The following is a 23,112-nucleotide window of genomic DNA, read 5'->3' as shown; positions in this document are numbered from 1 at the left end:
AAAAAATAAACAAGTTTTGCGTTCATCACGCCATCGGTCAACCAAGAAAACATGTGAGTGACTACAGTTGACCAATCCGATCGGGTTCGAAATTATAGTGAAATTGACTAAATTTTTAACCACACTCTTAATTTATTGTAATAATCACATCCAACGGTCGGTTTTCCCATTTTCTTTGAATTGATAGGGGTTGCTCTTTGGAGCGTGTGATATATAAATATAGGTTTATAAGAGTAAATAGGTTTGACCTAGTTGATCGAATTCGAAACGAAAACCAAATTGGCTGTATTTTTTACAACCACCATAAAATATTACAATCTCTCAATCGAGAGGTTGGTTTCTCTAAATTCATCTTCCACTTCATGGTTGGTTTAGAATGGACCTCAACAATTTAAATGCAATGTATAAGTCATACAACTTTAGGAAGAAAATTGGTATAGGCCAATGTGTTTGTAATTAAATTTTTTTTTTTTTATCTTATGTCCACGCACATCCATCGATGGAATATATACAAACGTGATGTGAAAAAATAAGCACGTTTCGCGGTTGTCACGCCATCGGTCAACCAAGAAAACATATAAGTGACTACGGTTGACCAATCCGATCGAATTCGAAAATATGGTGAAATTAGCTAAATTTTTTATCATACTCATAATTTATTGTAATAAACTCATCCAACGGTCGGTTTTTCCATTTTCTTTGAATTGATAGGGGTTGCTCTTTGGAGTGTATGATATATAAATATAGGTTTATAAGAGTAACTACGTTTGACCTAGTTGATCGAATTCGAAACGATAACCAAATTGGCTAGATTTTTTACAACCACCATAAAATATTACAATCTCTCAATCGAGCGGTTGGTTTCTCCAAATTCATCTTCCACTTCATGGTTGTTTTAGAATGGACCTCAACAATTTAAATGCAATGTATAAGTCATACAACTTTAGGAGACAAATTAGTATAGGCCAACGTATTTGTAATTAAAAATTGAAATTTTTATCTTATGTCCACACACATCCATCGATGAATTATTTACAAGCGTGATGTAAAAAAATAAACAAGTTTTGCATTCATCACGCCATCGGTCAACCAAGAAAACATGTGAGTGACTACAGTTGACCAATCTGATCGGGTTCGAAATTATAGTGAAATTGACTAAATTTTTAACCACACTCTTAATTTATTGTAATAATCACATCCAACGGTCGGTTTTCCCATTTTCTTTGAATTGATAGGGGTTGCTCTTTGGAGCGTATGATATATAAATATAGGTTTATAAGAGTAAATAGGTTTGACCTAGTTGATCGAATTCGAAACGAAAACCAAATTGGCTGTATTTTTTACAACCACCATAAAATATTACAATCTCTCAATCGAGCGGTTGGTTTCTCTAAATTCATCTTCCACTTCATGGTTGGTTTAGAATGGACCTCAACAATTTAAATGCAATGTATAAGTCATACAACTTTAGGAAGAAAATTGGTATAGGCCAATGTGTTTGTAATTAAATTTTTTTTTTTTATCTTATGTCCACGCACATCCATCGATGGAATATATAAAAACGTGATGTGAAAAAATAAGCACGTTTCGCGGTTGTCACGCCATCGGTCAACCAAGAAAACATATAAGTGACTACGGTTGACCAATCCGATCGAATTCGAAAATATGGTGAAATTAGCTAAATTTTTTATCATACTCATAATTTATTGTAATAAACTCATCCAACGGTCGGTTTTTTCATTTTCTTTGAATTGATAGGGGTTGCTCTTTGGAGTGTATGATATATAAATATAGGTTTATAAGAGTAATTACGTTTGACCTAGTTGATCGAATTCGAAACGATAACCAAATTGGCTAGATTTTTTACAACCACCATAAAATATTACAATCTCTCAATCGAGCGGTTGGTTTCTCCAAATTCATCTTCCACTTCATGGTTGTTTTAGAATGGACCTCAACAATTTAAATGCAATGTATAAGTCATACAACTTTAGGAGACAAATTAGTATAGGCCAACGTATTTGTAATTAAAAATTGAAATTTTTATCTTATGTCCACACACATCCATTGATGAAATATTTACAAACGTGATGTAAAAAAATAAGCAAGTTTTGCGTTCATCACGCCATCGGTTAACCAAGAAAACATGTAAGTGACTACAGTTGACCAATCCGATCGGGTTCAAAATTATAGTGAAATTGACTAAATTTTTAACCACACTCTTAATTTATTGTAATAATCACATCCAACGGTCAGTTTTCTCATTTTCTTTGAATTGCTATATGTTGCTCTTTGGAGTGTATGACGTATAAATATAGATTTATAAAAAATTAGTGCCTTTAAAAATTTATTTATCAATAAATTAGTATCTATATATAAATAAAGATTTTTTTGGGTACAATATAGAATTATAGATATGTTATCTTTGATTGTATTTGATCATTATCCAATGAATTTCCAAAGCTTGATTTAAAAAAAAAATATTTGTGTCTTTAAATATTTATTTATACATAAAGCCCGCAAGACGCGGCCCAAAAAAGCCCGCAAGGCCAAGCCCGGCCTAGCCCGAAAAAGCCCGCAAAGCCCGCTTTATATGGACGGGCTTGGATCCGTCTATTTTTAATAAAGCCCGGCCCGCCCCGGCCCGCTATTATTTAAAAATATAGCAAGGACCGGCCCGGCCCGTTGACGACCCCTATTTTATCTTGTGCATGGAAAATTTCATTAGAAACCTTAATGCCCCAACTTATAAGTCAAAGAATCATATTGGCCTTCTGTCTTCTCCTAATGGCTTTAGGATTTCTAATTTACTCTTTGCTGATGACTGTTTGATTTTTGCCAAGGCCTCAAACAAAGCTGCTACGTTTTTATTGAGATTTCTTCACTCTTTTGCTCAAGCTTCTGGTCAGAAAATAAATCTTGATAAGTCCTCTATCTGATTTTTTTTCTAGAATTTCTAACAGAATTAAAAGTGAGATTACCAACAGGTTAAGTATCCAGCATAAGTCCACTATTGGTAATTACTTAGAGCAACTCCAACAGCTTCTCTATATTTTGATTTTTCTCTATTTTAGGGAAAAAAGAGGCTCTTTTGCTCCAACAGATTCCCTATAACTATCCCCATTTTAGAGATAATGAGGAAAGAGAAAACCAAATTCCCTAAATTTACAGCAATCTCTAAAATTTTAAGGAAAAATTATGGAGATTTTAGATATTGCTGTAAAATAGAGAATCTGTTAGAGTTGGAGAAGAAAATGAGGCTAAAGTTTTGACTTTTGCTTCCCTATAATACATAAATTATAGGGAAGTTGTTGGAGTTCCTCTTAGAGTGTGTTTGGATAAAGTAGTTTCAATTTCCACAGATATTCTCAAATCATGGGAATTACGATTTCATGATTTTAAATTCCATTAATTGAGAATTCTATTGTTTGGATTTCATAATGTTGAATTTTTAAAATGACAAGAATTACGAATTCTAGTGTTTGGACTCATTTTTGTTAATGGAATTCAAATCAAATTCAAACAAATTATTGGAATAATCAAATAAAAGTTAGGATCAGATTCTAAACAAAGATCCAACCATAATTCTATCCCTCTTGGCCTTGCCTTTGATCTATAACGTACACTAAATATATATTTCTGTCCAAGTTTCTGTAGTTGAGGTTTTGTTCCTTAGTCCTTACTGAGACATCTATATTTGGTGTGAAAATCAGGGTGCAGATTTGACAGAAAATAATACAGTCTGTGTTTGATTGGTTCAGACATAGAGCACTACATAAGGAATCTTCTCTGATGGAGAAATCAAGTACAACATGGATGTAAGAGTCCTTAACTTCAGCATGGGCAAGCCTCATGTTATGTTCAATAACAACGAATTTCAACCTCAGGATGTTTGATGATAAGATTCAGCTAGAGTTGTCAAACACAAAGGCTGGAGAAAGAAGATGAACACATTAGGTTTGAAGAAAGAGTAGTGTCTTCCCTTCCATCTATTCTTACTCAATGAAGGTTAATATATGATTATGTAGAATATACATCTGAATTTATTTCTCTAGAAGTAAACTACTCCGAAATGAAGAGAGATGACAGATTATCAAGAAATTTTATTCAATTGATGCGATTAATGGCTGATTGAGGAAATGAGGAGACAGATAGATCAGCTCTTCTTCTACACCCTACTATTCTTCCATTTCCTACAACAAAACCACATTTTCTAGTAAGATATATCATACATATTTTATGGAACAATCCATTGCATATATTACACATACTCCAGAACAGAACCATTGTTGTCTGTATTCAAAGATCAAGAGCTACTTCATGCATAAAAGGTGCCAAACCACAACCAAATGCAAATAAGAAGAAACAATGAGAGAAAGAGCAACTAACAGAAAAACCACCAAACAGATATGAAACAGAAATCCATGTTCCAACAGAATTTGATTCTGAAGCATCAAATATAGATCCAGCATCACAGCCACAAAAATCATTCTTAATCAATCACAAAAATCATCTATTCAACTTTTAATATATATAGAAGGAGATATATCTAATTTTTAGAAGAAGAGTGAATTTTCAGAAGATAGACGATGAAGTTGTATGTGCAGCCAATTTTCCAATAAGGAGGCCACGACTATATCCAACAGCAACCCTCCACTTCGTCTTCGTCTTCCTCTGGTACTTATCAAAGCTCCTATCTTACGGTTCTGAGTTGGAAGACTTTGATATAATTATAGCTTTATATAAACTCATATCAGATGAAACTTTACCGCCAGACACGAAGGCTTTGGCGCGATGGAAAAGCAAATCTCCCCGCTTGGATGGAATTGAAGAATAACATCTATTTTTGAAGGAATTGAAGCCGGGAATCTCCATCTCCAATTCCATCGATTTTTCTCGTGCAGCAATTGCAAATTTCGTGGAGTGTCTATCCAAACAAAGGACTTTGGGTCGTGGAATCGTGAAATACCGACTTTTCTTTAAATTCCCCAGTTTTTTCCCTCATCCAAACACACTCTTAGGGATTAGTCTTTTGGAAAGACCATTTAAATGTTAAAGAACTTCTTATGAAAATTTCTAAAAAGTTCATGGCTGGAAAAAGGCCACCCTTTTTAGAGCTGGTACGTTGACCCTCATTAAGTCCAACATTTTTGGAATGCCTAACCATGTGCTTTCTTCCTTTAAATGTCCTTCCAAAGTGACAAAAACTATAGATCGTAATGAAACCAGAAATTTCTTTTGGAAAAGACACTCATTCCCCTACTGTTGCTTGGAACCAAATTTGTCTTACAAGTCCCTTGGAGGTCTTGGCATTAGACATGCAGCTTACTTTAATAAAGCAGCCTCTTGTTACTATGGAGCTGCATTGACATTGATGTTGTATGGGTTACAGCTTCACGATGAGTAGTTACATCTTTATAGATAATCTTATGTAATCATTTGGAAGAATTGTAGACACCTTAAACAGATGTTACGGTTCTTCAATCTTCTATTTAATTTAAATAGCTTTAGGTTAAGTGTGTCAACTGCCATTGGGTTATACAATCTTAAAGATTGCGGATGAGCTGATCATCTTGTCACTGTTTGATGAGGTCTTTTTAATCGATAATTGACAGTGTTGCTCTGTTTGCAATTTGGATGCTAAAGTCAGTTGCTGTGGTTTTGTGTACATTCTCAAGGTCGATTGACATGTTAGGACTAATTTGCTTCTTCCTTTGCGCTGGAGTTTGGAATTAATATATAGAAAGAAGAGTAGTTGTGCCAGACAGGCAGGCGAATAGAACATGTCCATGTTTTATGAACATCTTTGATGTTTAAGCTGGAAGTATCTATATAGGAGCAGTCTAAATATTAAGCTTTTATTTTAACAAAGCAAGTTCCTAGTTCCTCATTTCGCAAGTTTAGATGAAACTCTACTGCTTGCTTGATTTTCTTCCATTGCCTAAAAATGTGGATGTGAAGAATAATAGCCTTCTTTCTCTGTAATGCTCTGCTTTGTAATGTATATTGTACAGTTATGGCTACCAAGGTTTTCATATTACTCCTAAACGGCTAAACTGGTGGAAGACGAACATGGGGTGGCTTACTTATTTTCACTGTTTCACATCACTTCCAAATATAGTTTCGCATGCTTGAACATGTAGAGCTTTGTGCTTGTTTTAGAGAATTTTGAGAGAAGTAGTAGTTCACCTAAAGTGAACTTTGCGTTTTCCATTTTCGAATAAGGGACCCGAGTATCATGCACTTGAGATAGGGTTGGTCCTAACATTATAGAGGTCTGAGGCGAATGATTAAAATGTGGCCTCATGAATGGTGTTCGACTGTTCAATCAATAACCAAGTTTGTTTTATCTAATAATAAAATTTAATTTTCATATAGTATTTCTATATTTTTTTTCTTAAATTATAAGGGAAAAAATAAGATATACAACAATTCCAAGAAGTCATCCGAGCTTCTCGGTGCGACTTGGCTCTCGAAACCTAGGTTTCGATTGGCGGTGACGCTTCTTCCTTCTAGGAAGGCGACGATCGTGGACGGCGGCGACGTGGGGAGTGATCTCTGCGACGATCGTGGACGGCGACGATGTGGGGAGGGATCTCTGCGGCGATCGTGGGTGCGGCGAGGGGTTTTCTCAGTCCGTGGTGGCGGTTTTCCGGTCCAGGCGGTGGGTGACAGCAGCGGAAGCGGCTGGGGATTGTCTTCGTGGTTGTCGTCTGGGCTGCAGAGGAGGAGCGAGCACGAGTCGGGTCTGCCGGCGGCGTCTGGGCTGGAGGTCGCAAGGCTTTGAGTCGGGATTGGCGGCGAAGGTCTGATCGTGTTTATTTGAGGGGTCGAGGCTCAGAGGCAGAGGCTTCGGTGGTTTCTGATCGCGATGGTGATGCTCGGTTGGAGAAGCCGGCCGCCAGAGCTATGGTGCGTCGCTGGAGAACTGACCGACGACGGCGGTGCAGGAGCAGTGTGCAGGGATGCCTCTCCCTTGTTCGCTCGGGTTTGGGCCTAGGTTTTTGGGCCTGGGCTCAACCTTGGGCTGATGGGGCAGGGGTCTAGTCCTGCTTGGAAAGGTTTGACTTGGGCTTGGGCCTCCTGGCTTGGGCTCAGATCAAGACAATCTGGGCCTTAATTTATTAGGGTATGAGCCTGTTTGAGGGTGGATTCACTTCTATGAGTCTTCTATGACGTTTCTAGTCTCTTGCTTGTACCACAATTGCGTGCTTGGCAAGTGAGGGCAACTTTCTGTAGAAGGCGAGGTTTTTTCATTCTTGTATAGGCTCGCTTAAATGTGAGCGTCCCAGTGATCTTTAAAATTTTGCTTTAGCTTAGGTATGTTACTCTGGATTTTCTTGCCGGATTTCTTATGTAAGTTTTGGTAGACTTCAGCAATTTTGCTGTTGATCTAATGAATTCAACTTTTATTTCAAAAAAATAAGGGAAAAAATAAGTTAAACTCATATACATTAGTAAAAATAAAAAAGAAAAGGAACTAACAAAAGAAACCAGAAAAATAAAATAAGGGCAAAGTAAACCAGAAAAAAAAAAAATGCAAAGTGAATTGAACCTATGGGGTGCCTCATAAAAACAGGCCACTAGGTTCCCTACCAACTGAACTACAATGGTCAATTGCTCAGTAACATGGCCGAAGAAAAAATATAATCAATTATTGAAGTCTATATTTATATTAAAAAAAAAACTGACGGAGGCCGGTGGCCTGAAGCGGCCGCCTCAGGCGGCAGCCCTTAGGGCCGGCCTTGACTTGAGAGTTTGTAAACCTTAATTTCCACTATTTTACTCTCCGTAATTATAATTTAACAATATATTTCCCAATTCTGACATTTCCCATATGGAGGAGCTAATTGCCAAGTAGAACAATCATCTTCTAAACTCTTGATCTACCATATATTTGTTGGTGTAGATGAAAAATAAACTAATGGTGTTCATTTAAGCGAGACTAAGCACAAAGAATGATATGATATATATACTATCCCAACTTTATGAGAATCAATCCTTGAATTTTTGCTCAAATTTTACTTTTTGGTTTAAAAATCATGATTTATATCAAAAACTGTGGATTATTATAGCACACGATTTTTTGGCCAAAAATGCATGTTCTTATTTTCTCACCAAAATATTCCCACTCTAAAATCATGATTTTTAAGCAATTGAAGAACTGATGGAACTCAAAAAAATTGACCCAATTCTTTTTTTACGGTTTTCCAAAATTAGGAAATTGAGATAATCATTAAGAAAAATCAAGATTAAATATGTGAAGTCAGTCACTTTGAGCAGTTCTAAAAAATAATGTATTAGCAATTAATAATGAGATTATGCGGCAAGAAAATTTCAAAAAAAAAAAAAAAAAGTAATATAAAAATCTTAATATGATTTTCCATATTTCGGCACCCAAATGTCATACACACACACACATATAGTTTGGTTCTGAGCTCCCAATACACATATGTATTGTTTGCCAACTAGCTAGCTATTTGAAGAATTGTCTAACAATGGAGAGTGACAGGCGAACACTTGATCTTTCGAATAATGAAGAATGGTCCGTCTATTCAAAGAATACCCAAAAAAAAGTGACGAATCTCACATATTCCAAGTGAGAAATCAAGTCTCATAAGAAAAATCAACCTATACTTTTGATCAATGTCTGATGGTCTAGAGTCAAATTTAAAATGAGACCTGCTGTAGTGCTGGTAAAAGAATCTGCCATTTGTGTTTCTCATGAGAGATTACCGCGACAGCAAATTAAGGTATTTTGTACAAAAAAGTTCGTTTCCTTTTTGACTGAAAAAGACTACTTGATGAAGCTCATTAATCTTTCTTTACTATTAAAAAAAAGATCCCAAAACATATATTAACCTTGAGGCAGATTTGAAGTTTAGGTCTTCACAATTTCTACATGTAGTCCACCAATGGCTTCTTAACTGATTAATTTAGGGAGTAAGATAAGCTGCAGGACTAGTTCTAGGCTTCTAGCAACTGATGACCTTAATTGATCGAATGACCCCGTAAATACTTAGCGTCTTCTCTAACTTAGGAACTAGTCTTTTAATCAATATACTGATATAGCGTCTTCTTTACTTCCAATTGATCATCTCGAACCTCAGGACCTAGCTAGTAACTGTAATACTAGTCAAAGTCACATATTTTTTTTTTTTGTTAAAGAAGACCGCTAGCTATATGGAAAATATAGCGAAGAATGGCCTATATATAGCAATACAAATACAAGGCTTTTGCAAAATAACTAGCTAGCTAACTCGGAGCAATGGCATCCAAATCTAATCTTTCTCTCTTCAGTATCACTCTCCTCCTTGCCCTTCTTACTCTCGTCTCTTATGCAACTGCTTCTCATCCCCACAACAAGAGCTCTTCCCCATTTGAGTTCCTTGAGCATCTCAAGGGTTGCCACAAAGGTGATAAGGTCAAGGGCATCAATGACCTCAAGAAATACCTTGAAAAGTACGGTTACTTGAAATACAAGAATCACAGTCATTCGGACGATGATGATTTTGACGACCTTTTGGAGGAAGCCATCAAGACTTACCAGATCAATTACCACCTCAAGTCCACCGGAACATTGGATGGCAAAACAGTGTCGAAGATGATGACGCCTCGTTGTGGCGTGCCGGATATCATCAATGGCACCTCGTCCATGCGATCAGCCAAGAAAAGGCACCACCATGGTATCTAGCCATTTCATCTTATTAGACAATTAATTTGTCCTCTTAACTTTCTTACGAGTTATCAATAGAACACGCACTACTAAATGTATAATTATACCCAAAATGATACATACATGCATCTACAATTACCATTTCTCCTCATGTTAATTGACTTTCAAAATGAAAATTAAAACCATACAGTAATTCTCTTGAATTAAAACTTGAACATTCCGTCTAACGATTTAAGTACTCGATATTGTTTTACAGGTTCAATTCATACCACTGCTCACTACTCATTTTTCGAGGGAAATCCAAAATGGCCTTCCTCTAAATACCATCTCACTTACGGTTTCCTCCCCAACACCCCATCCGAAGCCACGGGCTCTGTCGCACGGGCTTTCGCAACATGGGCTGGGAACACTCACTTCACGTTCAGCCAGTCACAAAGTTACGAGAGTGCGGATTTGAAGATTAGTTTTCATAAGGGTGATCATGGAGACGGGAATCCATTTGATGGCCCCGGCGGGATCCTAGTGTAAGATCAAATATGGACATAACACATATCATCATAAAGTAATTGATGATTAGCTTAATATCAATCCTAGTTTAACATGGATACAAACAGTAAATCAATACTAGTAACTTAATGAATAGTGTATCAATTCATTAAGGATAGTAATCCATTGCTTAGTCGACAAGAAAGGCTACAAGTTGTGATACATTAGGAATCTAATAGTGAAACCTAAACCGACAAGGAATGCTTTAATGGGAAGCTTCTTGAGGTTTAAGTCTCATATATATACAGATGAATTGGTCCCTGATTACTACCGCGACGATTGCATAAGTTCTGTCCATTGAGAAGCAAGTTGGTAAGTAACAGAAGACTACATTCAGTGATTGAATTAAGCAGTTGCATAAGATGGAATCCATGACCGTTATTGCTGAAGGTAAGCCTTAATCCTTTTATGATTATTGTGCATATGTTGTGAGCATGTAACTATGGTTTTACAATTGGTATCAGAGCATAGGCTCACAAATATGAAAAATCGTTTTAGGGTTTTGCAAAACGAACATAAAATTTTTTAAGGGTTTTTTGCTTTACGGGTCAAGTAACTGATCAGGTTACTGACCGAGTCACTGGTCATGTAACTAATCAGGTACCTGACCAAGTAAGTAACTGACCAGGTAACTGACCAAGTAACTGGTCAGGTACCTGATCAAGGTAAGTTACTTAAGTCGACTGCTGCATCTGGTTAATTATAAAATTCACGCTTCCGCTATGATTTTTTAGCAGCAAATTGGGGAAAAAGCAAAAACAGGTTTTTCTGTGAGATTGATTTTGATTCATAGCATGATAATTGAATTTTTGATTGTGCCCAAGAACCCTAGTTGCATTCCCGGCGTGCGTTAGGTTAGAGTAGATGGTGACCAGATGAAATTTACAATTTCTTGATTGTTCTGTGGTTTCTTGGAATCGAATCAATTTTGGTTATGCTTGAATATGCATGTTGAATTGATTGATGATATGGTATTGTATCTGTGATTGTGTGAACTTGTATGAAGAACAAAAATCTCCAAGATTTTGTTTACACGTTGTTAAAATTGACAGATACAAGAGCTTAACTTTCTTACAAGGATGAATCTGGATAGAATGTAAAGTAAAAGAGCTCATATGTTTTGTGGTTTTCTGTTGGCATAAGTGATTATGATGCACAAAGCATCCTTCATTGATGTTGACAGAAAACATTAATCAGGTACGTGTAACTGGTCAAGTATCTGACCAAGTAACTGTACCTGATCGAGTAACAAAACTGAAATTGTGTTTTGTGTTTTAAAACTATGCTTCAATTTTATCTTCCAAAGAAGTGGTCAAGTGTGGTTTTAGAATACAAAACAGCAGTATGCATGCTTGATGAAAATAAATTCGGATACTTAGAAATTTTTCTTCTGTCTAAAGATGTGGATAAATTTCTTTGGATAACTTGTTTTCATTGAACATGGCATATTGATAAAGAACTCCAGGATATTAAGTTTCTGCTCAAAAGTGATGGTTAATATTGTTTTTGTTATGGACTGACATGAATGCAAGTATGGTTGTTTAGGTTTTCTGTATGTTTTTGTTTTGGTTACTTAAAGCTAAATAAAACACAGAAAACTTAAACATATTTTCTTTACAAACTGAGAACTCACTCGAATTTTTGTTTTGCTCCTAAGGTAACTCTTACATGAACTTGAACAGTGTCTTGATGTTAACTGGAACAAATTATAGAGCTTGGCTAGACTCCGTAGAAAACTACATGGGAATGCATGAAAACATAGACTATTGTTTCACTGAGGACAAACCTGAAGAGTTAACTGAAAAGAGCACTAAGAAGGAAACTGATCTTTACAAGAAGTGGCATAGATCCAATAGAATGGCTAAGAACCTCATTCGAACCTCTATGTCTAAGACTGTCAGGGGAAGTATAGAAGAGCCTGAGCTAGCATCAGATTTTCTGGAACTCATAGGTGCTAAGTTTAAAGAAAGTGAAAAAGCAGAAGCAGCTAGGCTAACCAAGGAGTTTCATGATTTGAAGTACATGGGTTCAGGGGGAGTTAGAGAGCATATTATGAAGATGATCAATATAAATGGCAGACTCAGGGAACTCTTAATGGGGGTTAGGGATGAGCAAGTAGTGCATTATGCACTACATTCCTTGCCTAACAGTTTTAGTCATCTTAGGACCAGTTACAACTCTCAAAAGGGAAACTGGACTCTAGATGAACTTATATCCATCTGTGTGGATGAGGAATCTAGGATCAAGGAAGAAAAGGAACCTGCTACGACCATTAACCTTATTGAGAAGCCTAAAAGGAAAAAGCCCCAGAATAAGCTCAAGCCTATCAAGCCATAACTAAGAGTTCAACAGCTGCAGTGGCCAAGGAAAACAGGCCATTCAGGTTCAAGTGCTACTTTTGCAAAAGAGTAGGACACATGAAAAAGGACTGCACTGGCTATAAAAATTGGTTAGCCAAAAAGGGTAAGATTTTTTCTAATACAGTTTTTTCCTTAGAAATTAATCTTATAAATGTTGAACCACAGTCTTGGTGGATAGATTCAGGCTCACCTATTCATATTACTAATTCTTTGCAGGGATTCATAAGGAGGAGAATCCCAAAAAGTGATGAAGTGAACCTGTGTGTAGGCAATGGCATGAGAGTGGCAGTCAAGGCTATTGGAACCTTAAAGCTCGATTTAGGATTAGGAAAATTATTAGTTCTGGACAATGTTTTTTATGTACCTTCCATGAGAAGGAATTTGGTTTCAGTTTCTCTTTTAGTAAAATCTGGTTGTAGACTTGTTATGGATAGTAATGGAATTCTTATTTCTAAAAATTCTGTTCAAATTGGTTCTGGTGTTATTATGAATGATTATTCACAGTTAAATTGTTCAATGGCTCAACAAGAAATTTTACTTGTTGAAAATAACACCAACAGTACTAGCACTTTAACAGGTGTTAAAAGAACCAAACTAAATGAAAAGTCTGCATTTTTATGGCATAGAAGACTCGGCCATGTTTCAAAAGAGAGACTGAAAATTTTGGTGAAAAACAACATCCTAAATGAACTTGATTTTTCTGATCTAACAGACTGTGTTGAATGCTTTAAGGGAAAAATAACTAATACTAGAAAGAAGACTGCATATAGAAGCCAAAATTTATTAGAACTCATACACACTGATATATGTGGACCATTTAGGCATCAAACTATCTGTGGAAATGTGTATTTTATCACATTCATTGATGACTTTTCTAGATACAGTTATATTTATCTACTTTCAGAAAAGGCACAAGCATTGAAAGCCTTTCAAATCTTTAAGTCTGAAGTAGAAAATCAACTAGAAAAGAAAATCAAAACAGTAAGATCAGATAGAGGAGGTGAGTTCTATGGCAAGTACACTGAATCCGGCCAACAAAAGGGTCCATTTGCCTTGTTTTTACAAGACAATGGAATTAAAGCTCAATATACAACACCCTATAACCCACAACAGAATGGTGTTGCAGAGAGAAAGAATAGGACTCTTTTGAACATGGTTAGATGCATGATGTGTACAACAGGTTTGCCTAAATTTCTGTGGGGTGAGGCTTTAAAAACTGCAAATTATATTTGCAACAGAACACCTAGCAAAGCCATAGAAAATACTGCTTTTGAGCTTTGGTGTGGCAGAAAACCTAGTCTTCATCACTGCCATGTTTGGGGATGTCATGCAGAAGCTAGGATTTATAATCCAAGCTTGAATAAACTTGATCCTAAGACAGTTAGTTGCTATTTTATAGGTTATCCAGATAAATCTAAAGGCTATAAATTATATTCTGCTCATCATTCACCTAGAATTTTTGAAACACATCAAGTAAAGTTTCTAAGTGAAAAAGTTCACAATACAAACCTTGAGGATTTAACCTCAGATTTTGAGGAAATTGTGTCGGATGAGATTATAAGTGTTGTATTGCCTTTAGAACAAGATGTAACTGATCGAGTCACTGGTCGAGTAACTGACCACGTAACTGTCCCTAATCAAGTAACCGGTCATGTAACTGGTCATGTCACTGACCATGTAACTGACCAAGTAACTGTACCTGGTCATGTAACTGACCATGTAACTGGTCAAGTACTTGTCACTGGTCAAGTAACTAACCAAGTAACTGTCACTGGTCAAGTAACTGACCCTGTAACTGATCAAGTCCCTATCAACCCTCAGCCTAGAAGATCACAGAGAGCAAGAAAACCAACTTATGGGGGGGAAGATAGTGACTACATTGTTTATCTGCAAGAAGCAGAAATTGAAATGGACTGTGCAGAGGACAATGATCCAACTACATTTAACAAGGCTATTGAAAGTAATGAATCTCACCAATGGCAGCTAGCAATGGAAGCAGAAATTGATTCCATGAGCCAAAATGCAGTTTGGGAATTAGTTGAACCTGACCCTAATCAGAAACCTATAGGTTGTAAATGGGTTTTCAAAACCAAAAGAGATGCAAATGACAATGTAGAGAGACATAAAGCAAGATTAGTTGCCAAGGGTTTTACACAGAAGGAGGGCATTGATTTTACTGAGACTTTTTCTCCAGTTTCTACAAAAGACTCGTTTAGGATAATCATGGCTTTAGTGGCTCATTTTGATATGGAGCTGCACCAAATGGATGTTAAAACAGCCTTCTTGAATGGTGAACTAGATGAAGTGATTTATATGAGGCAGCCAGAAGGTTTTGTGCAAGCTGGAAGTGAAAACTTAGTATGCAGGTTAAGAAAATCAATTTATGGCCTTAAACAAGCTTCTAGACAGTGGTACAAGAAATTTGATTCTGTGATTTCTACTTTTGGATTTACAAAGAATCTTGTTGATGAATGTGTTTACTTGAAGACAGTTGGGAACAATTTATTTTCCTAGTACTCTATGTCGATGATATACTTTTGGCTAGCAGTAACTTTAAACTGCTTAAAGACACCAAGAGCTTTCTGTCAAAGAATTTTGACATGAAAGACTTAGGAGAAGCATCCTATGTACTAGGCATTGAGATTAAAAGAGATAGAGCACAGAGACTACTTGGTTTGTCTCAACAGAATTATATTACCAAAGTTTTGAAGAGATTTGGTATGGAAAAGTGTGCAGCTAGAGAAGTTCCCATGTCCAAAGGTGATAAGTTAACCAAGAAGCAGAGTCCTAATAGTGATGTTGAGAAAGAAATTATGGAGTCAAAGCCTTATGCTAGACTTGTAGGAAGTCTCATGTATGCACAAGTCTGCACTAGGCCAGACTTGTCTTTTGCAGTAGGGATTTTATCGAGATTCCAGTCTAATCCAGGCCATGAACATTGGGTAGCTGGGAAGAAAGTGTTGAGGCACCTACAGAAAACAAAGAATTACATGCTAGTTTATAGGCAAGTGGAGGATCTGAAACTCGTTGGATTTTCAGATTCTGATTTCGCAGGGAACTATCCAGACTCCAAGAAGTCAACTTGTGGATATGTGTACATGCTAGCAGGAGGTGCAGTTGCTTGGAAAACCATGAAGCAAACTCTAGTTTCAACCTCCACCATGCAAGCTGAATTTATTGCAGTATATGAAACTGTGTGTGAAGGACTTTGGATCAGGAATTTCTTGATGCAGACCAAAGTGTTAAGTCACATTGTGGCAGGCACACTTGTGATTTATTGTGATAATGAAGCAGCAGTTTTCTTTAGTAAGAATAGTAAAAGGTCAAATAATTCTAAACACATTGATTTAAAGTATTACAGTGTTAGAGAAAGGGTTAAGCATGGTGAGATAGCTGTTTTGAGCATTGACACGAATTCACAGCTAGCAGACCCCTTCACCAAGGCATTGTCAGTAGCAGCATTCCAGAAGCATACAGCCAACATTGGAGTTTTAGCTAGTCTAGATGCTTAGGTTCAGTAGAGAGTTAATCCAGTTGGAGCAATTTAAATTTCTAAGGTTTTTGAGTTCTTGTATTTTTTTAGTTGTGGTCTTTTGACTTTATTTATCACAACTTGTTTGTAATGACAGATTTTATTATTATCAATAAACTTTTGAGGTATTTCCAGTTATGATTTTGCTGCAGCTTTATTGTTTTATTTTGGAAATTATCATCTTGTTTTGAATATCATACTTGCTATCAGATGGCTTAAATCATGTGAAGCATGATGTTAAGGTTCAAGCAATATTTTTAAGCCATCAGTGTTCAGTGAATTTGCTTGAGTTTCTGGATTTAGAAACATAAAGTAGGACCTAATATATGTTTACTTGTTGATACACATTAACATATATTGTATCACTTCTGGTTGAACATATGTGGATTGCAGAAGCTTATGTTAGTGGTTTTGAAACTCTGCATTTTTGTTAAAATGTATATTGTTTCTTGCTCTGCATAAATAACTGTGATCTGACCATGTTGGAATGGATTTTCGATTTGAGTTTGTTATCTGGCGCGCACTTCAGTAAGTTAAGTAGGTTTTGATGTTCTCTGGTGCAAATCATCGAGCATGATATGTGTGAGTCCAAGGGGGAGATTGTAAGATCAAATATGGACATAACACATATCATCATAAAGTAATTGATGATTAGCTTAATATCAATCCTAGTTTAACATGGATACAAACAGTAAATCAATACTAGTAACTTAATGAATAGTGTATCAATTCATTAAGGATAGTAATCCATTGCTTAGTCGACAAGAAAGGCTACAAGTTGTGATACATTAGGAATCTAATAGTGAAACCTAAACCGACAAGGAATGCTTTAATGGGAAGCTTCTTGAGGTTTAAGTCTCATATATATACAGATGAATTGGTCCCTGATTACTACCGCGACGATTGCATAAGTTCTGTCCATTGAGAAGCAAGTTGGTAAGTAACAGAAGACTACATTCAGTGATTGAATTAAGCAGTTGCATAAGATGGAATCCATGACCGTTATTGCTGAAGGTAAGCCTTAATCCTTTTATGATTATTGTGCATATGTTGTGAGCATGTAACTATGGTTTTACACCTAGCCCATGCTTTTATCCCGTCGGATGGAAGATTCCACTACGACGCAGATGAGCCTTGGTCTGTGGGTGCTACACCAGGTGCTTTTGACTTGGAGACGGTGGCTTTGCATGAAATAGGGCACCTTCTGGGACTTGGACATAGCTCAGTGGAGGGAGCTATCATGGCCCCAGGTATTCCCCAGGGAGTGACTCGAAGTTTGCATGGGGACGATGTTCAAGGAATCAAGGCTTTATACAACGTCTGAGGAGCAGTGCTTTCAGTAGCTCGATCAAACAATTCAATGCATTGTTGTTAATTACCACGTACTCTTTTGTTGATTATGCTCCCCCATAGTCAGCTATTAATTCTTCTTTGCTTTTAATTCTTCTTTCCTTTATCAAATAAGGTACCTGAATACCCTGTGTAGAGATTTTTCAGATTAAAACGTAACAAATTAATAGAGTTGTTGTATGCATGAAGAGTCGATGCCCTGGCAAATTATGATACATCTTTTTTTGATCGAGTTGGTGTGGTGAGATGTGCCTCTTCTTTTGTTTTGCAGCATTTTATTTTCTCCTCAAGTTCATTTTTGTTAGTCTTTTTTGTTTTTGTTTTTGTTGTTGGAGGTATTGGTTTTGGTCCTGCTCCTATTGTTCTTTCTTTAATTAATAACATAGAGTAATCGGGAGGTTGTCACTCATCTCTTATATATCCTCGTTCTTTCAGCGAAAAAGATAAAAAAAGTTTTATGCATTCACAGGTGAAGTAACCATAAAATGAGGAAGAATTCAACTAGTGATCTCATCACGACAACTACATTAATAATCAGACTTCTTTAGGTCCCTCTTCAAGGATTATTTCTGTAAAAAATTAATTATATTGAAAACAGATATGATGGGAATGATAATTAACCAAATAATCAGTAAACAATTTGTACGTGTTTAACTTCGAAAGAAACGGCATTCATGCATGCAAGTGGCTATCGATCGTAAACATCAGATGACTAGAATATCACAGCCTCTCTCATTCATATAATCTCATACTGTGAAGTACTCATCCATCTGGAAATCGGTTTTATATATAGAGGGCGGATTTAGTAATTGAATTATTTGTGCATCAATGATCTAGTCGATAATGAATGTTTCCACGTCGAAGCTAGTTTCGTCTTCACAATTCTCTGATTTAACAATTTAAACCTAAACTGCTAACAGAAACCTAACTGGCCGGTAATGAATGTTGTCAAATGTTGAGCTCAGCATGTTCTGGTGAGAACAATTTTTATATGATTTCTGCTTGTTAAGCTCAACAGCTCTATATGCATGACGTCCGTACACCAACTCTATAGAAAAACGTAAATGATCACACCATCTCTTTACATTTACACATCAATACTATTGCCTATAAACTCTATTGCGAATACGAGGCTTCTGCAACATCCATACTCTTAACTCGGAGCAATGGCACCAAAATCTGATCTTTCTCTTTTCACAGTCACTCTCCTCCTCCTCCTTCTCGCCTTCTTTTCTTTCCTATCTAATGTAACGTCAAACTCATCTCCGTTGCCTTGAGCATCTTAAGGGTTGTCACAAAGGTGACAAGGTCAACGGCGTCAATGACCTCAAGAAGTACCTTCAAAAGTTCGGTTACTTAAACTACGAGAACCACAGACATTCTGATGACAATGATTTTGACGAGCTCTTGGAGGAAGCCGTCAAGACTTACCAGCTCAATTTCCACCTCAAGTCCACCGGAACGTTGGACGACAAAACCATATCACAGATGATCATGCCTCGTTTTGGTGTGCCCGATATCATCAATGGCACCTCATCCATGCGATCAGCCAAGATATATAAAGCGCCATCACAGTACGTATTTCATCTTACTAGAAAATTAGATTATCATCTTAATTTTATTTCGTGAATTATTTTGCTAGCTACCCTCCTCCTTTGCGCACTTGGATGCCAGAAGCTACACTCCTAGTAGCAATTTCAAAAGTAATGTCAAGCAATCTGACGCAGCTCCTGGGGTCACCGTCTTTCCGGTTGTCTCTACAACAGCAATATGAGCAGTAGCTCTGAAACAGTCCATGGACAAGTAGTTTGCCAGAATTGCACCAATGATGCAAACTAGGAGATCTTTCAAAGAGTTGTAAAACTGAAGATTCAAAGAAGCTTGGACAAAGTGGTAATGCCTACAAGGTAATGTCATCTATTATTGTTTGAAATGGCTTCAGACAATCAGGAGTTTGAAATCACCATCCATGTGGTATTCTACTCATTGCATCTTTTGGCTACCAGCTATGCAAAACAGCCATTCAATACAAATTAAAATTAAAGATAAATAAGAATTTCCAATATAGCAGTTATCTATGTTAAGCAAATATAACACTCAAATTTCCAAATTCCTATGTAATTTTGTACCAATATTTCTTCCAACCAAAGAAATGAAAGCAGATAAGATACTATATCATCAGCAGCATAGCATGGACTTGAATTCGATCACATATCCAATCTGTGGTAGCAAAATAGTGCATTACAATTCATCTATTTCAAACTATTGTGAGTTCTAGAACAACTTTTTGTTTTCACTAAATGAATGCCTCTGAGTTTGCCATTAGGATTGCATGCCTATTCAGTGATCGCCTCAGCAGTTTCCTTCCTTGAAGCTTGTAGCCTGTCCCTCAATTTTTTACTCTGTTCAAAGTTGGCTTTCCTCTTCAACGCTTTCTGCGGGAAAATAGAAAAACCTTATCCCAAAGTAATGATTAAGATTGTATTTACATTCTATAGAGAGAAACCACTCACTTCCTGCCGAAAACAGCGATCAAGCTTTATTTTGAGATCTGTACATTCACCAATGAATTTTGCAAAAGGATGATCTAAATGACATTTCTGAAACTCCTCAATGATCTGCACAAAGATATAAGCAAATAAATTTCACAAAAACCTCTACTTGCTACTAAACCCAAATAACTTGATATGGCAAAATTGACAATTCCGACATCGGAGATTTTGGAAAAACAGAATATGTAGAGAAAGTAAATGTGTCTGTATCAGGATAAAGCAAAGTGATGAATGTTAGGACTTATGCTCTGCAAATCCAAAAGGAATTGTTTGTCAAAACCATCTCTCCTACCTATAGAAGATCTAACTCCCAATTAGTTAGAACTAGCTACAAAATCCAATTACACAACTCTTCTCTAGTTGGTCTAGTGTATGTACATAACTGCTTGCATATGAATGAACAATTTCATCTCTTTTAGGTTTATGCTTTCTTTTCTTTGATAGAAAAGTCATTTAGTGATTGATGAACGATTAGAAAAAGAAGGAAGTGCTTAATGACCTAACCCAAAAGAATACCCCATCTCAAGGGAAAAAGGTGCTGCACACACCTAATGAATTCAATACTCGTTACATCTGCTTGTAAGCAAGTGACCAGCAAAGCATTATCTTCACTACTAGTTGCAGCTATACTATTTCTATTATGGGCAAAATCATTACAATGGTCAGCCACATATGAGATTGAAAAATGATCGAACCACTACAAATGTTCCTTGATCGCATCAATAAGGTGCCCAGATTCTCCTCCTCATCGATAGTATAAACAATAGCATAGGTGTTTAATTCCAGTACAAGAGAACAAGAAAAATCCAGCTTGGATGCAAATTGCTATTCCAGAGTTAATCATCATATGCCTTGAACTCTGAGTACCCTTCTATGAGTTGAACTACGTTATTGACTAGCAGTTTCATTATGTTTCTTGTCACTTATTTATAGTATTGGTTATCCGTTCCAAAGATTTAAGGGGGTTCAGTGACCCTTTACAGATTTCCCCAGTTTAAACACAAAAAACAACCGTTCAAAGTCAACAACTGGATTAGTATAAATTTAGCCCAAATATATATATTTTATGGAGCACTCTGGCATTTCCAACTACTCATACGTAGATTATCAAATTCAAAATCCAAATCCATTACTCATTAACATCATAGAGTTGAAAATTTTCTAGTGATCATCCAATTTGTTCACAGAAATGCCAAAAAATAAATAAATGGATAAACAGCAGATGAAGAAAGTAAAAAAGGATTGAGAACTCACTTGTGCACACATAGGGTGCTTGTGTAACGTTAATGGAGGATGCATTTTAAAGACTTAAACTGAATCAAACTCTCCAGCACCCTTTGCATAAAAACCATAAAGAATAATACCCAATTAGGATCTTCAATACAAAGATGATCCCAGCAACAAGGTATTGAAAAGCAGTGATGAATTGGGTCGAAATGAGAAGCAGAGATGTACCGTTTGGTTATTGGGTTTGTGAGTTGCGGAGTCCTTGAGTTGTTCCTCAGGGTTTAACAGCGAATTGCAGAAGCTGAAGCTAAGAGGAATTGAAGACAATCGAAAATAGATAAGAGTCATAGAGAGAGCGAGTAGAGGCGAAATGAATTGAAGCCCAAAGGCTGTCGGTGGCAAATGACTTGGAATTGGAGAGGGCCCATTTTAGGTATGAGAAGTCCTACATTGCTTAGCCCCTACATGGGCCAAGCCCAAACCACAACAAATGTGGCCTGTCCAGAAAACTATAGACCACATAAACCTAAATATCTGCCCAGTAATCATTAGATTCATAACCCGATTCCAAGAGAATAAAATATTTTAATACATGGTTTATTGGTTTTTTATTTCTAGATATTTATTTAGATTTAGAATTTGAAATGGAATTTTGTACCAATATAGTAATCTTATTGTATAGATATTTATTTAGATTTAGAATTTGAAATGGAATTTTGTACCAATATAGTAATCTTATTGTATATTATAATCGTATAATATATTAATATAATTCAATTATTATATCTATTTGAAAGCGAATTGAGTCCAAAGCCATGTAACAAGATCTTAGTAAGGCCGACTTTCACTGTTAGTAAAAGTAATGCGGCCGACAAAGTTAGAAGCTAGAAAACTATTAAATTAACAAAGACAATCTTAAATCAGCAACTCTAACCGTCAATCCTTTTTTATAATTAATTTTTTTGAAAGAAAAGTTCATTGATCTAGCGATTAAAATCGCTTAAGATGGCATCCCAATGGGGAGCATACAAAGGCCAGAAATGCCTAAGACTTTGAGCTAAGCTAGAACAAACTAGAAGATGTACTACATCAACCAATTGTTCTTGTACAATTAAATTCTGCTCTAAAACTTTTCTAGAGAAACTAGTAAATTCTAAAGGTAAGTCCTCATTGTCTTCAAGATAATTACCAACAACGAAACCATTGTCATGATCTTGAGAGCTGTAAACCCAACAATCAGAATTTACGATCCGGGCATGTAGAAGATTAGTAGACCAACGAAGACTAGACTCGACCCAGCATAAGGGACACTGCTCGCCAAAGCAAGCAATTGTGGCACTCACAGCGTGACTATACCGAGCCTTTTTATAGAATCTAGAAACGCTCACTCCACCTGAAAACAAACACAGCACACCCAGAAACTTTGTCCAAATTAACATAGAAGCAAACGAGGAGTCACCCGGGTCCCAGATCCAGACCCATGGAAAGGTCTGGCCCAGCAGATGGGCCCAACACCAGCCCGTAAGGAGAACCCAGATTACTCTGGGCACCCCACGCAGAGAAACTAAGCACCACCGCCGGCTACTACCTGAAGGGATCTGCAACCATCTGCGCCACCAGAACAAGAGCAACCACCAAGGGATAACCCAGCCGCCACCGTGCAAGAGAGCAGAAGCCCGCCGAGCCCAATATCGACATCGCCGCCCGAACCAGACCGGATTGAACTCCACCAGTCGTGCCTGCACCAGTGCAAACCAGATCAACCCGCTTGTGGACCAATCTCTCCTCCACCACTCGCCGACTAGGAGCGGCTGCAATCCGACTATAGGACCACCAGGATCCCACAACACTAGAGAGCCCAAAATCTGA

At 36.8% G+C, this 23,112-nt stretch overlaps 2 protein-coding genes across 3 annotated transcripts in view; one reads left to right on the top strand and one right to left on the bottom strand.

The window, feature by feature from the left end:
* Positions 1 to 9,265: 9,265 nt before the first annotated feature.
* LOC133741872 (metalloendoproteinase 3-MMP-like) lies at positions 9,266 to 10,206 on the top strand. Its single transcript, XM_062169587.1, has 2 exons — positions 9,266 to 9,686; positions 9,933 to 10,206. The coding sequence occupies exons 1-2, from the start codon at positions 9,269 to 9,271 to the stop codon at positions 10,202 to 10,204; spliced, it is 690 nt and encodes a 229-aa protein (XP_062025571.1). The 5' UTR covers positions 9,266 to 9,268; the 3' UTR covers positions 10,205 to 10,206.
* A 9,349-nt stretch (positions 10,207 to 19,555) lies between these two features.
* Positions 19,556 to 23,112, bottom strand: part of LOC133745907 (uncharacterized) — a 37,244-nt gene continuing 33,687 nt past the window's right edge. Inside the window, exons 1-4 of one of the 2 annotated variants that reach the window (XM_062174068.1) lie at positions 21,472 to 21,623; positions 21,271 to 21,351; positions 19,978 to 20,082; positions 19,556 to 19,899 (exon numbers count right to left, since the gene is read on the bottom strand). In XM_062174068.1, the coding sequence (XP_062030052.1) occupies positions 19,801 to 19,899; positions 19,978 to 20,082; positions 21,271 to 21,315 (249 nt within the window). In that variant the 5' untranslated portion in view covers positions 21,316 to 21,351; positions 21,472 to 21,623 and the 3' untranslated portion in view covers positions 19,556 to 19,800. Of the gene's footprint in view, positions 19,900 to 19,977; positions 20,083 to 21,270; positions 21,352 to 21,471; positions 21,624 to 23,112 lie in introns of those variants that run through there. The other variant, XM_062174070.1, reaches the window with a different exon arrangement.

Source organism: Rosa rugosa, chromosome 4 (assembly GCF_958449725.1).
Source record: "Rosa rugosa chromosome 4, drRosRugo1.1, whole genome shotgun sequence".
NCBI lineage: Eukaryota > Viridiplantae > Streptophyta > Magnoliopsida > Rosales > Rosaceae > Rosa > Rosa rugosa.
The sequence above is the reverse complement of the archived record's forward strand: the minus strand, read 5'-3'. Positions and strand labels throughout refer to the sequence as shown.